Source organism: Ornithorhynchus anatinus, chromosome 9 (assembly GCF_004115215.2).
Source record: "Ornithorhynchus anatinus isolate Pmale09 chromosome 9, mOrnAna1.pri.v4, whole genome shotgun sequence".
Classification (NCBI taxonomy): domain Eukaryota; kingdom Metazoa; phylum Chordata; class Mammalia; order Monotremata; family Ornithorhynchidae; genus Ornithorhynchus; species Ornithorhynchus anatinus.
This window is the reverse complement of record NC_041736.1, coordinates 15,317,995-15,331,439: the sequence shown is the minus strand read 5'-3', so window position 1 is coordinate 15,331,439 and position 13,445 is coordinate 15,317,995. Positions and strand designations below refer to the sequence as shown.

Genomic DNA, 13,445 nt, shown 5'->3' with positions numbered 1-13,445 from the left:
GAAGGGAGTGAAGTATATATGGAGAGGAGGGCCTCACGAGGGCTTCTTGGCTAAGATAACACCCAGTCTTGAAGGTTTTGAATTCCCTCCTAGCTACTAATCTCTGACTTGGCCAGCAGTGGGTCAACTGAGTGAACAAGTTTGGATTTTTGCACATATCTGCATCATCCTTTTTCGAGATGGCGGCTTTGTTTTCTCATGAGGTTTGGGAAATAACTTAGTACGCCTTGAGATAGACATTCCATGCCCTCAATCAACTTTCCCATGCCATTTCCACATACTTGTGACCTAATGGATATTGCAGCTGCAGGATCATGTTATGGCCCTTATCTATGGCAGGAAAGATCCTGGGTCTTGCCCCTCAAATAATCCCATTGAGCCCAAGCAGCATCAGTTCTGGTAAATGAAGTCAGGCTCTCATCCCGATGAGGAGTGGAGAGAAATGCTAGAGTCTCTTGGGCCAGTGAGGGACTCAGGACAGAAGCACGGGAAAAAAACAACCAGGAGGAATCAACAACTTAAAATCTACAAACTGGCAAGCTGCAGCCTATTAAGTTGTTCAGGACATGCTTAGCAGGGCACCATGTGAAGTCCAACAGACACCCAGGCCACACCTTACCCTGAAAAAGAAAGCTGCTCTTCAGCAACACTCCTAACTGAACAGGGCACTTGCCAAGAGCCATCAAAAATATGCATTTACAACCACTTACAGTTTACAATACCGCTTGTTCTTACCTTTCTTTTGATGTCAGTGAACTGTGAAAACATTAAAGACCAATAGAAAGACAACTCCAGTATGTAGTAGTAATGAAGGTCAGAGGTCAGTGGCTGGGAGTGGAAGATAAAAAGGAAAAGGTTAATAGTTAATAGAGAGCCATTCTACAAACATCTCACAGCTTCAGCAGAGACACAAAACCTCTGGTTACCTGCTTTAGGCTTAGAGAACAACTCCAGCTAATGCCTCATTCTGTTTAACCAAGAGGAACATGTAAAAGGCAATTTACAGACTGAAATTCCTCAGTAAGGGGATACACACTGCTTGCCGGCATCTCACTGGTGAGTGGAAAGGAAAATAGGCTAGATTCAGTGAGAAAAATCTTCATGTCATTGGGCTGAACATCCCAAAACATGACAAAAGAACCTTGGAGCTCAAGAAATCTGAATAATTTGTGATAATTCAGTGGTACTAATAGACTTTACTGAGTGCAGTTCACTATACTGCAAGCTTAGGAGAGGCAACAGAAACATGAGACATTTCCTGCTATGCTAGAGATATTGATTAAGCATGTATGTACAAGTAATGAGAATGGGCATGAATCCACTGATAAGAATTGGGGTACCGATAATTGGTTGGGGAATGTTTGCTGGAAGATGTGGGATTTTAGGAAGGTTTTGGAGGTGGGGAGGCCTAAGTTTGGGTTATACTGGAGAGAAGAGAGTTCCAGGTTCTGGGGATAATGGGAGATGTGGATCTCCAAAGGCCCCTGCTGTAGAAAAGAGTAGGCATCACCTAGTCTGAATACAGCTGTAAGCTCATTAGGGTCAAGGAATGTGTCTGTTATATTGTTGTACTGTAGTATTTGGCGGGCACCTACTGTGCGCAGAGCATTGTATTAGAGGCCTCTACAGTCCCCTAGACTGTATGCTCTTTGTGGGCAGGGAACGTGCCCTCCGACTCTGTTGCACTATATTCTCCCAACCGCTCAGTACAGTGCTCTGCACACAGATATGATTGATTGATTGATTGCTCAGAGACAGGTAAGATGAGAGCAGAGTCCAATCAGGAGCTGTTTTCAGGCTAGGAGATGCTCATTCTACCCCACAGCAGGGGTCACAGGAGATCCACATTTGTGGAGCTCAACAAAACAGGGTTACTTTTAAAGCTTTACTGCCAGAACTAAGAGGGAAGAGACACCGTAATATGTTAAGCAGATGAGTCTATTAACTTAAGTGTTGGACTGGAGTCATCTAGACTGTGAGTCCAAGTTGTGGGTAGGGACTGTCTCTATTTGTTGCTGAACTGTACTTTCCAAGTGCTTAGTACAGTGCGCTGTACACAGTAAGCGCTCAATAAATACATTTGAATGAATGAATTAGGCCAGTGTTCAATTCCAGTACTGACTACCTATAACCAATCTGTATGTAAACTTCTCATGCTAGGAATGGGAACCTAACTGACGCCCTCTCTCCACCTCAGGAGGAGGGTGACAGAATGGATTGGGTCATGTCAGAATGCTCTGTCTTCATCAGAAGCGATTATAATACGTGAATGCAAGCTACTACTGTATCACTGCTGTTACATTATTATTAGAGTAGAAAAATGTACCTGCATATAGGAAATAGGATATGTGAAGTGAAACAGAAATGGGAACAGCTGTTCAGTATTTTTATTAATGCTACCTGCTACTGACCTGGAATACCTACAACAACAAGGGAAACAAAATTATACCCTGAAACAAAATAAACAAAATAAAAAAATAGCATTTCTCCTCCACCAAAGCTCTTAAAAAGTCTTAAATTTTAAGCAGCTGGACAAATTCATAAATAAGACTGGTGAAGAACCTGACGGAGAGAGGAGTTAAAAGGTGCACAGAGGTATTCAGAAAGAGTTAGCCTGCTATACAGTGCTTTTAGAAGAAAGAAGGAAGCTGCCATCCAATCTGAGTTGGATAATTCTTCATTCAAGTTGAAAAACCTCTACCACATTCAACAGAACAAATGCCCCTCTCTTGCAGATCTCCTGTAAAGATTCAGTAATATTTCAGTGGCTCATTTATTTAACATTGTGATGTCATGTTTGAATTACTTTCCTCAAGATTAAAAGACACAGGGATAAATTTCATATAACTTTTCCAGAGGCTATGGACTGAATCCTAATTTCTAATATGTAAGTCTATAGGAAGTCCTAGCCCATGATACAGCCATTCGCGACATGGCCACATTTCAACTTCATCGTCTCCAAGGCTATTCGGTAGTTTTGCCTGCTGACATACAAAACTGTGACTTTCACTCCAATACTTTCAGAGTCACTGCTGCAGTTCAAAGCACAATGAAGGGCAAAGATCTCGGATCTGATGGCATAGTATCTAAGATCTATACACAAGGAGGGAAATGTCACAGGATTGCTAAAATGCCACGGGGATCACCAGCTTCAAGAAGAGGGACAGAGCTGACTGCAGAGAAAATAGTGGACTCTCTCTGTTCTCCATTGTTGGCAGGATCTTGGCAGATCCATTAACTGTGAAGAAGAGGGACAGAGCTGACTGCAGAGAAAATAGTGGACTCTCTCTGTTCTCCATTGTTGGCAGGATCTTGGCAGATCCATTAACTGTATGTATGCCCACTCATTGGTCAAAATCTAGCCAACAGCAGTGCCATTTTCAAACCCAAAGAACAGCTTTTTACACAATGATACTGGTTATATTTATTAAGCACCTACTATGTGCCGAGCAATGGACTAAGTGCTGAGGTAGATACAAGATAATCAGCAATATGTGGAAACATGTACAAGAATGTGCATATATTTATATATATAGCTACGTACATAATGCATATTGCCTCACATTATATGAAGTAAAAGGAGAGAATGCAGATTTCTAATTAGTCAATCATATTCTTCAAAGATGACCAATTTTCCCATAAGAGGCTATGAATCTGTGGAGCTTTCTGCAGTGCTGAGTTAAATAATTCATGTTGGAGCAAACACAATATTAGGCTTCTTATCTGCAGAAAACAGTTAATCTTGATTTGTGTCCCAGAACATGGTGTTTAACTCCCGGACAATAATTCTGGCTGTTTTTATTATATCACTCCATGTCTATCAAAAAGCTAATCACTGGAGAATCTGCAGACTGTCACCGCACTGACTGGTAGCAACTAACTGACACAACCACTGGCCATAAATCTGGGAGGGTTTGGAATCTACCACTGAAATGGTCATAATTATAGTGGAGGTTTGGGGTTGCACTACTCAATTGGCAGTATTTTTGAGGATCTTTGATTCATTTGAAATGCTACAAAAATCAAAACTGCAAAGAAGTTTTTTGAACCCTTGGATCCTAAATATAAAAAAAAATAGAAAAACAAAAAAAACACTTCAGTTTCAGGATTTCCATGCATGTTCTGTGTCGTTTCCAAATAGAAAAACAACTTTAAATCACAACAGCAAAGATACTTAAAAGTGTTAAGATGGCAGCTGAGGCCCAGAAATATAATTCCTCTGCAGTGAGCAGTTAGATTCCAAAGTAATTTTGTTCTCAGTCAGACAGCTGTGAAATCCTCAGGGTGCTCTAACTGTATATCGCTATTTATTTACATTCTTTACTAATCTGGATAAGCTACCTGCAGGAAATAGAAATGATAAAATGGAATTTCATTCAAAGTACAGTTCCATAGCCTTGAACCTACTCAATGGGTATCTAATGTCAAGTTCTATCTACAGTACTTTACTTCCATGTGCTTGCAGGGATAATGTACCTGGTTCCCATTAACCCTTCCTACTCCTACGTGGGTCCTTATCTGGAAAGCAAGAAAAATAAAGGAATACCAATTTTGCCTGATCAAGCCAAGTGGCAAATGGTAATGGGCTCATTCTGGCAGCAGAATACTTTGCTGCATTATTCTCTCTCTTGCAAAACACACTCCAGATGAATTAGAAAAATCCTGGTTTTGATAGTCATGGCTAAATAGATCTGTCCCCCAAACAAATGCAGTTCTTCTGAATTAAAAGAGAATCAAAGATACTTCTGCACACAGGGATCAGATATCTTCCTTTTCTCATGACTTGAAGATAATCACAATTAAAATGTTTTAATTGATTTAATATCTGCTTCACACAGTACTGAGCATCCCTATCCATCTGCCCCTGAGGAAGGAAAGTTTAATTTATGATTCCCTCAATCAATGGTATTTATTGAGTGCTTACTGTGTGCAGAGCACTGTACTAAGAGCTTGAGAGAGTACAACAGAGATGGTAAACACGTTCTTCTGGAGTCCTACCCGGGTCTGCAAATTGATGAACTCAACTGGCCATAACAATCACTGTGCTAGACCTCTCCATATGTGCTGTGAATAGAGATTTAGGTTGTCACCAAGTCTCCAACTTCCCCTATATTGAAAATACAGTCACTTCCACCTATCAACTCTAGACTGTAAGCTCCCTGTGGGCAGGGAACGTGTCTACCAACTCTGTTGTATTGTACTCTCTCAGGCGCTTAGTACAGAGCTCTGCACACAGTAAGCGCTGATACCATTGATGATGACTGACTCGGACAGCAGCACCCTATTCCATTTACCCTCCAGGTTCATCTGTTCTACTCCCTCTCCCTTCTGCGTCGTCTATCCACCTGGATCTGTGACCATGGGGCTTTTGATATCTGCCCCACCCTCAACCCCACTGCACTTATGTACATATCTTTAAATTGGATGTTGCAAATTATTTATTTATATTAATGGCCATCTTCCCCTCTAGACTGTAAGCTCCCGGAAAGTGCTTAATACCATTGCTTCCACTCCCTAGAAAGACGACTCGTGTTAATTAGCTTTTTCCTCTCTGTGCTGGTCAGTAGAGGACGTCTGAGAGAAGCAGCGTGGCACAGTGGAAAGAGCACGGGCTTTGGAGTCAGGGCTCATGAGTTCGAATCCCAGCTCTGCCACTTGTCAGCTGTGTGACTGTGGGCAAGTCACTTAACTTCTCTGTGCCTCAGTTCCCTCATCTGTAAAATGGGGATGAAGACTGTGAGCCCCACGTGGGACAACCTGATTCCCCTGTGTTTACCCCAGCGCTTAGAACAGTGCTCTGCACATAGTAAGCGCTTAACAAATACCAACATTATTATTATTATTATTATTGTGCAAAGAGGCCAGATGGACTGATGGATCTGTACTGCATAAATTACTTGCAACAAATGAAGAACATAAGAATAGAGGCAATACCACTCAGTATCTGCAACAGAGGACGTTTTGGAAGCTCTATTTAGAAGCAGCCTCTGAGAGAACACCATAATTGTATCTCGGGGGAATGATTCTTACCTGATACGGGTAATTGTACCAGCACTGCTTTGTATCCCAAAGCCATGGGGTCTGGAAAAGAAATAAAAGTGAAGGTCAGACCCTTATTAGAGTACCGGGTCCAGGTTGGGGTTACCACATTTTTAAATGGACAGAGCAAATCAGGGCAAGATCCAAAGAACGTCAACAAAACGATTAAGGGATAGAAAAGAAGTCAAAAGAGGAAAGACTTTTAAAAAAGTTTGTGGTCGTTCTGCCTGGAGAGGTTGCTTCTCGGGAGTGACATCATCAAGCACATTAAGTCTAATTTTAGTCCTTGTGGTTCTCTGCTCTCCACATTTCACAGACTCGTGAACTTCCAGGGTTGTCCACTCACCTCCCCATCAAATGGAAATTCCTTTTCTTGAAAATGGTATTTCTTAAGCACTTACTACATGCCCGACACCATACTAAACCCTCGGATAGATACAAAATATTCAGATTGGATACTTCCAGGTCCCATATAGGTCTCACCAGCTTTAACTTCCATTTTCATTCAATTCATTCAATAGTATTTATTGAGCGCTTACTATGTGCAGAGCACTGTACTAAGCGCATTTTATGGATGAGTAACTGAGGCACAGAGAAGTTAAGTGACTTGCCCAAAGTCACACAGCAGATATGCAGCAGAGCTGAGATTAGAACTAACACGTGCTGAATCCCAGGCCCATGCTCTTTCCACTAAGCCACGCTGCTTATCACCTTGTCATTGGCTTTAAAGCATTTGATCAACTTGCCCTTCCTATCTTACCTCACTGAATTCCTACTACTACTAATAATAATGTTGGTATTTGTTAATCGCTTATTAGGTGCAGAGCACTGTTCTAAGCGCTGGGGAAGATACAGGGTAAGCAGGTGGTCCCACGTGAGGCTCACAGTCTTCATCCCCATTTTACAGAAGAGGTAACTGAGGCACAGAGAAGTTAAGAGACTTGCCCACAGTCACACAACTGACGAGTGGCAGAGTCGGGATTCGAACCCATGACCTCTGACTCACAAGTCCAGGCTCTTCCACTGAGCCACGCTGCTAGGACCCAGCACACTGACTTTGCTCATCTAACAACCTTCTCACTGTACCTCAACCTCATCTATCTCACTGCTCCCTTTCCACATCCTACCTTGGAGTTGGAACTCCCTCCTCCTTCATATCCAACAGACCATCATGCTCCCCACCTTCAAAGCCTTCTTAAAATCACATCTCCTCCAAGAGAACTTCCCCAATAAATCCTTCAGTTTTATGAGAAGCAGCGTGGCTCAGTGGAAAGAGCACGGGCTTTGGAGTCAGAGGTCATGGGTTCAAATCCCGGCTCGGCCACTTGTCAGCTGTGTGACTTTGGGCAAGTCAATTAACTTCTCGGTGCCTCAGTTACCTCACCTGTAAAATGGGGATTAAGACTGTGAGCCCCACGTGGGACAACCTGATTCCCCTGTGTCTACCCCAGCGCTTAGAACAGTGCTGTGCACATAGTAAGCGCTTAACAAATACCAACACTATTATTATTATTCAGTTTCCCCATTCCCTCTCCCTTTTGCATCACTAATGCACTTGACTTTGTGCCCTTTATTCACACCACTCAGTTCCTAGCACTTATGCACATATCTGTAATTTATTATTTATTTTAATAATCTGTCTCCACCTCTTTCATTCAATAGTATTTATTGAGCGCTTACTATGCGCACAGCACTGTACTAAGCACTCGGAATGTACAATTCGGCAACAGATAGAGACAATCCCTGCCCAATGACAGGTTCACAGTCTCCTTGTGGGCAGGGAATGAATCTCCCAATTCTGTTATACCGAACTCTCCAAGCGCTTAGTACAGTGTTCTGCACACAGTAAGGGCTCAATAAATATGATCGATTGATTGAAGGAGCATACAGTAGCATTCAGGCCTTGTGTCTGTTGCCCCTTAGCCATCATCTGGATATTAACAGCACTTTTTCTGTAATGAATACTAGCTGTGATATCCATGGGCTCAGCAGGATATATTTTTTTCTAATAATAATGTGTAGCCAAGAGTTTCTGGGGCTCCAGAGATTATGCTAATGGATGAGTGAGGATTGCTACACCCCTGAATCTGAGAAAGTTTGTTGTTGCTGTTGATTTTTAAAATGATATGTGTTAAATGCTTACTATGTGCCAGGCACTGTACTACCCACTGGGGAGATAATCAGTTTGGACATATTCGCTGAACCACATATGGCACAGAGTCTAAGTTAAAGGGAGGTTGACAGTTCTCATTTTACAGGAGTAACAAAGGCACAGATAAGTTAAGTGACTTGTCCAAGTTCACACAGCAGGCAAATGGCTGAGCCGAGCTGTGAACCCAGGACCTCTGACTCCTAGGCCACAGCCGTGCTACTTTGAGCGGCTTTCAACTATAACTCCCTGCACCTATCCCTCATTTAGCATCTGTGAGAGGACCATGATAAAAAAGAGGAGCAAAGAAACAACAGAAAGGACTTCCCACAAAAAGTGAATTTACTAGCTCCGAAACAAAGGGAATATGGCACTTTCGCTTCCATTCTTAAGGGCAAACATCACCATCTAGACAGAGCAAAGTCCTGGCACTCTGGAAGGGTAATAAACTGTGAACCATCTATTAGCCAGCCTTTCCTGATATAAAGCACTCTTCTATAAAGGAAGTCTCCTCTTTGTGCACGGTGGAGTTTGGAGTACCTAGTTTTGTTTCTATAGTGGGCTGGAAGTCATCCCAATCTCCAGAAAGCAAACTCTTTACTCCTTTTCTCAGTGGGTCCTTGGCAATGCCTGGCCCACCAGCACACCAGGGTGCCATGCACTGCCATGAATAAAGGTACCACAACAGTCTATTTCCTAGTGGATGTCACAGATGCTAAACATCTGCCCCAGACAAGTAAACCTGGAACGCTGAAAAAATTCATAATGTGGGACATGCGTAAGCATATCCCGATTAACTAGTCCTGTCGATTAACCATGTCTCTTTCTGGCGGTACCCCTTTCCGAATGATTTACCTTTTATTTTATTGTGCATCACCAAATCTCAGTGCACCCTCAGCCCCAGAGCACCCAGGCCCATATCCATCCTTATACTTAATTAATATTAATTTCTGCTTCCTTTTCAGAGTGCAAACTCCATGAGAGCCAGGAATGTTTATACCAACTCTACTATATTCTACTCTCCCAAGCATTTACTACAGTGCTCCGCACATAGTAAGTACTCAAAAAATATAATTGATTATATTGTTTTTACCCCAGGCTTAATTCAGTGTTGGAGACCTAAGAAGTGCTTAATAAACATAATTAACTGAAGTGCACCCCTCAGAACCATCAGATGTATGCAGCTACTTTGAAGACAACCTATCAAGATCATGATCATCCTAAATCACATGTGTGTTTTATGGGAGTCGCATCTGGAGGCTAATTGGGGTAATGTGCCTCCTTGGATTCCACCAGGCCACTGTACCTGGCCCCACCTGAAGCTTTAAGGTGATTCTTCCGCAGGGACGCCCATTGCCAAATCTGCAAGTTTGAGAAAGCTGGTGATCGTGATGAGGGACTGTGCCTTGGAGGACAGAATTAAATTTCTGTCCTTGTTTCAGGGGTAAAATGCAGCTCACCATTTAGGGCAAACTGTAGCTTCAAGAGACGATCTAGAGGGATGAACCTGCATGGCAGAGGTCCAGCAACTCTCCTCAAGCTGAGCTCAGAGCTGAGATGAGGGATGTTCGTGGTGTCTAATGCTCTACCTTGCCCATTCATTCATTCAATCATATTTACTGAGAGCTTACCGAGTGCAAAGCCCTGTACTAAGCGCTTAGGAGAGTACACTAGAACAATAAACACACACGTCCCCTGACCACAACGACCTTACAGTTCATAGTTACCATCACCCTCAGTTTGGCCAGACCATCATTGTTCTTGTCTGTCCGTCTCCCCCGATTAGACTGTAAGCCCGTCAAACGGCAGGGACTGTCTCTATCTGTTGCCGACTTGTTCATCCCAAGCGCTTAGTACAGTGCTCTGCGCATAGTAAGCGCTCAATAAATACTATTGAATGAATGAATGAACAACGGCTTCAAGGGAAAATGAACAGAACAGAATGAACACTCCAACAGTTAGAAAGTTTAGGGGGCAACTCATTTATTAGAACCCTTCTCCCTGCCACGCCCTGAAGCTGAAGGGCTCAGTTCCTGTGGCTAGAGGCCTGCAGGAAAGGAGATACATAATTCTTCTCGACACCATCAAACCCTTCCCTCTTCCTAACTTGACCCCCCTAAACTGGAGCTTAAACTTAATTCCTCCCCAGGGAAATGGAAAACTACCCGCTCACACATCTGTCCTGCAATAACTTTTCATCTACCCACAGCCCATCATCACCTCTCAGCCTTGTCTCGATGCTAATTTCTCTAGGTCGGGTGTGAACAGCAATATGAAGAGAGAGAGAGAGAAAGAGAGGGCACCCGTTCAATGAAGAAAGCAGCCATCGACCCAACCTCCCTTGGAATCTTAAATCACAACTTGAAATAGGCTTTCCCTTCACACGCAATACATCTGCTTCCAGACAAGCGACACGAGAACCAAAAGCAATAAAGAGAAAACCCATAAACAACACTGCAACATGTATAGCATCTGCTGCTTCTCTCACCCACAAAAAATAATCTACAGCCATGTGAATGAAAGGCCAAAAGGAGTTGGTGGTGATACCATGCTGTTACCTGCATTCACTTTCCATTCATTTGCCCAAGATTTATATGGCTATTTATCACCCAGTTTCATGAAAGGCAAGAATAGAGAAACCTCCTTAAATGCTTCTTTAACAGGTTTATTTCATTATCAGCTGTTCTGTATAGATTTTCATTGTGAAGGGAGCTAACAGAAATAGGAGCCGAGGTCTGATAATCTTATTTTGCCATCTGGTGAATATGTTTTTTTGTGTGTTTTTTAATCTCTGCATAAGAGATTTTCTAGCAGTAATATTCAAGGGAGATAGCTTATCTTTCAACTTCCATACCACCTACTGAGACAGGGAACTGATTTCCAAACGCTCTGCTAAAGTAGCTCTGCTAAAGTATCTCCGGTGGGTCACTGCAGCTACCTTTCCTACATCAAAGCTATTTGCTCTCAAACACAGGCAAGGCGGGATGAACTAAGTGCCTGAATACACACAGTCACACACCTTACACACACACACACACACACACACACATTCACACACCTATAAACAGGGTGAATGTAATGCCATCTCCTGTGAAGACAAGGCTTCTATTCCCAAACTTAAAGCACGGACGTAATTCCACGATTCTCAAGTGCAAATGAATGAAACAAGTGAAGCTAAAACAGCATGGACTCTGAAACACTAAAGTAAAACTTACAAAATGGAAAGCGCTATTAAAAATGACCCTGAACTGAACCAGCTGTGATACACTTTAAATAATAAAAATGGTGGCATTTGTTAAACACTTATGTACCAAGCACTATGCTAAGAGCTAGAGTAGATAGAGCATAATTAGATCAGAAAGACTCCGTTCCACATGGGGCTCACAGTCTAAGGGATAGGGAGAACAGGAACTTAATCCTTATTTTTGGTTGAAGAACTAGGCACAGAAAAAGTAAATGACTTGCCCAAGGTCACACAGCAGGCAGGTGGCAGAGAAGGGATTAGCATCCAGGTCTCCTGACTCCCACTCCTGTGCTCTGCCCATCAGGCTGTACTGCTTCAACAAGAAAGCCTGCCGGTCAGTTTAAGAAAGGCATCTGATTTGCTTTAGGTAAGTCCTAAATTAAAATTTTTAGGGGAAATTTGTGAATATCAATGTCTCTTTAGCACTAGCCCAGATTCTCTGAGGAGCTACTACTGACCCTCTCCCATGGCCACCCACTTCCCACGTGCAGCATTAAGAGGGCAGAGGTGGAGGAGGGAAGAAGTCAGTGAGGTTTTTCATGATTAGAAATACCTTAGTTTCAACAATAGTCAGTTTCTGAAAGATTCCTGCCCTAAGACATCGCCATACCAATCTTCTCCAACCCAGTGGATTTATCTCTACAGCTTGGGGGTTTGGTATTTATTACAACCATAAGTGAATGCTTGTAAACACAATGATGTTCAGGGTATAGTTTGTACCTGTTGCAGTTTGAAGAAGCAGCATGGCCTAGTAGAAAGAGCACAGGCCTGGAATTCAGAGGACCTGGGATCTAATCCTAGCTCCACCACTTAGCTGCTGTGTGACCTTGGCCAAGTCACTTAACTTATCTGTAAAATTACTTCTCAATTCCCTCACCTGTAAAATGGGGATTAAGACTGTGAGCCCATGTGGGAGATGGAGACTGTGGCTAACTGATTGTCTTATATCTACCTCAGAGCTTAGTTCAGGACCTGATACACAGTAAGCACCAACAAATACCATTAAAATAAAATGCAACTCTCCTTAGAAGAATCTATATTACAAAATAGAAGCCTCGCTGATAAGAACAGTGCTGCCCAGAGTCCAAGGCTGAATGTTCAAATCCTTCCAAGCCCAATAATTTCCCCAGATGGAGTGGAAAATCTGGAACATTAGTAAGTACTTGGAGGATACAGTGTGTCTCCCTAGAACAAAATGGTCTGTATATATGGGCTAACTGTTCGAAAATGTAAAACAAGACTTCGGAGGAGGGAGGCAGGGGAACAGTATGGGAGGAATCGGAAGAAGGGAAGGGCATGGGAGAGAGATGGAGGTAAGGAAACAAATGAGGCAAAGACACAGAAAATGTGGCAGAGGCAGAAAAGGCATAAGGAAAAGAGCAAGAAACAAAGGAGGAGAATTAAGTATATTGAGAAGAGAAAGAAAGGGAGAAAGAGGTAAAAGAGAGAATGAGAAAGAGAAAGAGGAAAAAGACAGATTCTGCTGCTCTGAACCAGAGAACTAGAGAGAGAAGGAGAAATGAAGAGTGTTAAGGGTAGAAAGAAATTTGAAAGACAAACAGAAAATGTGGGGGGGGGGGGGGGAGATGAAGGGAGGATGAGTGAAGATGAGATCAAAAGAGTGAGGTGAGATTAGATTCTTTGTAGAGTGAAACATGCAGGTATCAAACTGCAAAAAAGCTCTGTCTTTAAAGGTCCATTATTTTGTGGTACAAGGTTACAGAAACAGGACATTACAGACTTTTAATTAGTCTCTTAAGGGAAAGAATTTGCACTACATTTACAAACAGTATAAACACTATTAATAATATATTTCTTTCCTCAAGTTATTTAAAGAATTATAATGAACTTTCAGTTGAAATCCATCTCTTGAAATTATTGACAATGCAGTAGTTCAGGCTGACAGTCACACCACATGAAACTTAAAACTGCCAGGGCTTTTTTGCAATTTAAAGATGAGCTAGATCACTAGATGAAACTGCTCCCTTTCTGAGGATTAAGGAATAAAAGAAA

General features: G+C 42.4%; 1 protein-coding gene across 2 annotated transcripts in view; it reads right to left on the bottom strand.

The window, feature by feature from the left end:
- CERS6 (ceramide synthase 6) overlaps positions 1–13,445 on the bottom strand; it is a 195,089-nt gene that overhangs the window by 51,358 nt on the left and 130,286 nt on the right. For both annotated transcript variants that reach the window (XM_007671332.3, XM_029071823.2), the window contains exons 5-6: positions 6,031–6,081; positions 736–828 (exon numbers count right to left, since the gene is read on the bottom strand). In XM_007671332.3, coding sequence (XP_007669522.2) covers positions 736–828; positions 6,031–6,081 — 144 coding nt within the window. The remainder of the gene's footprint in view (positions 1–735; positions 829–6,030; positions 6,082–13,445) is intronic.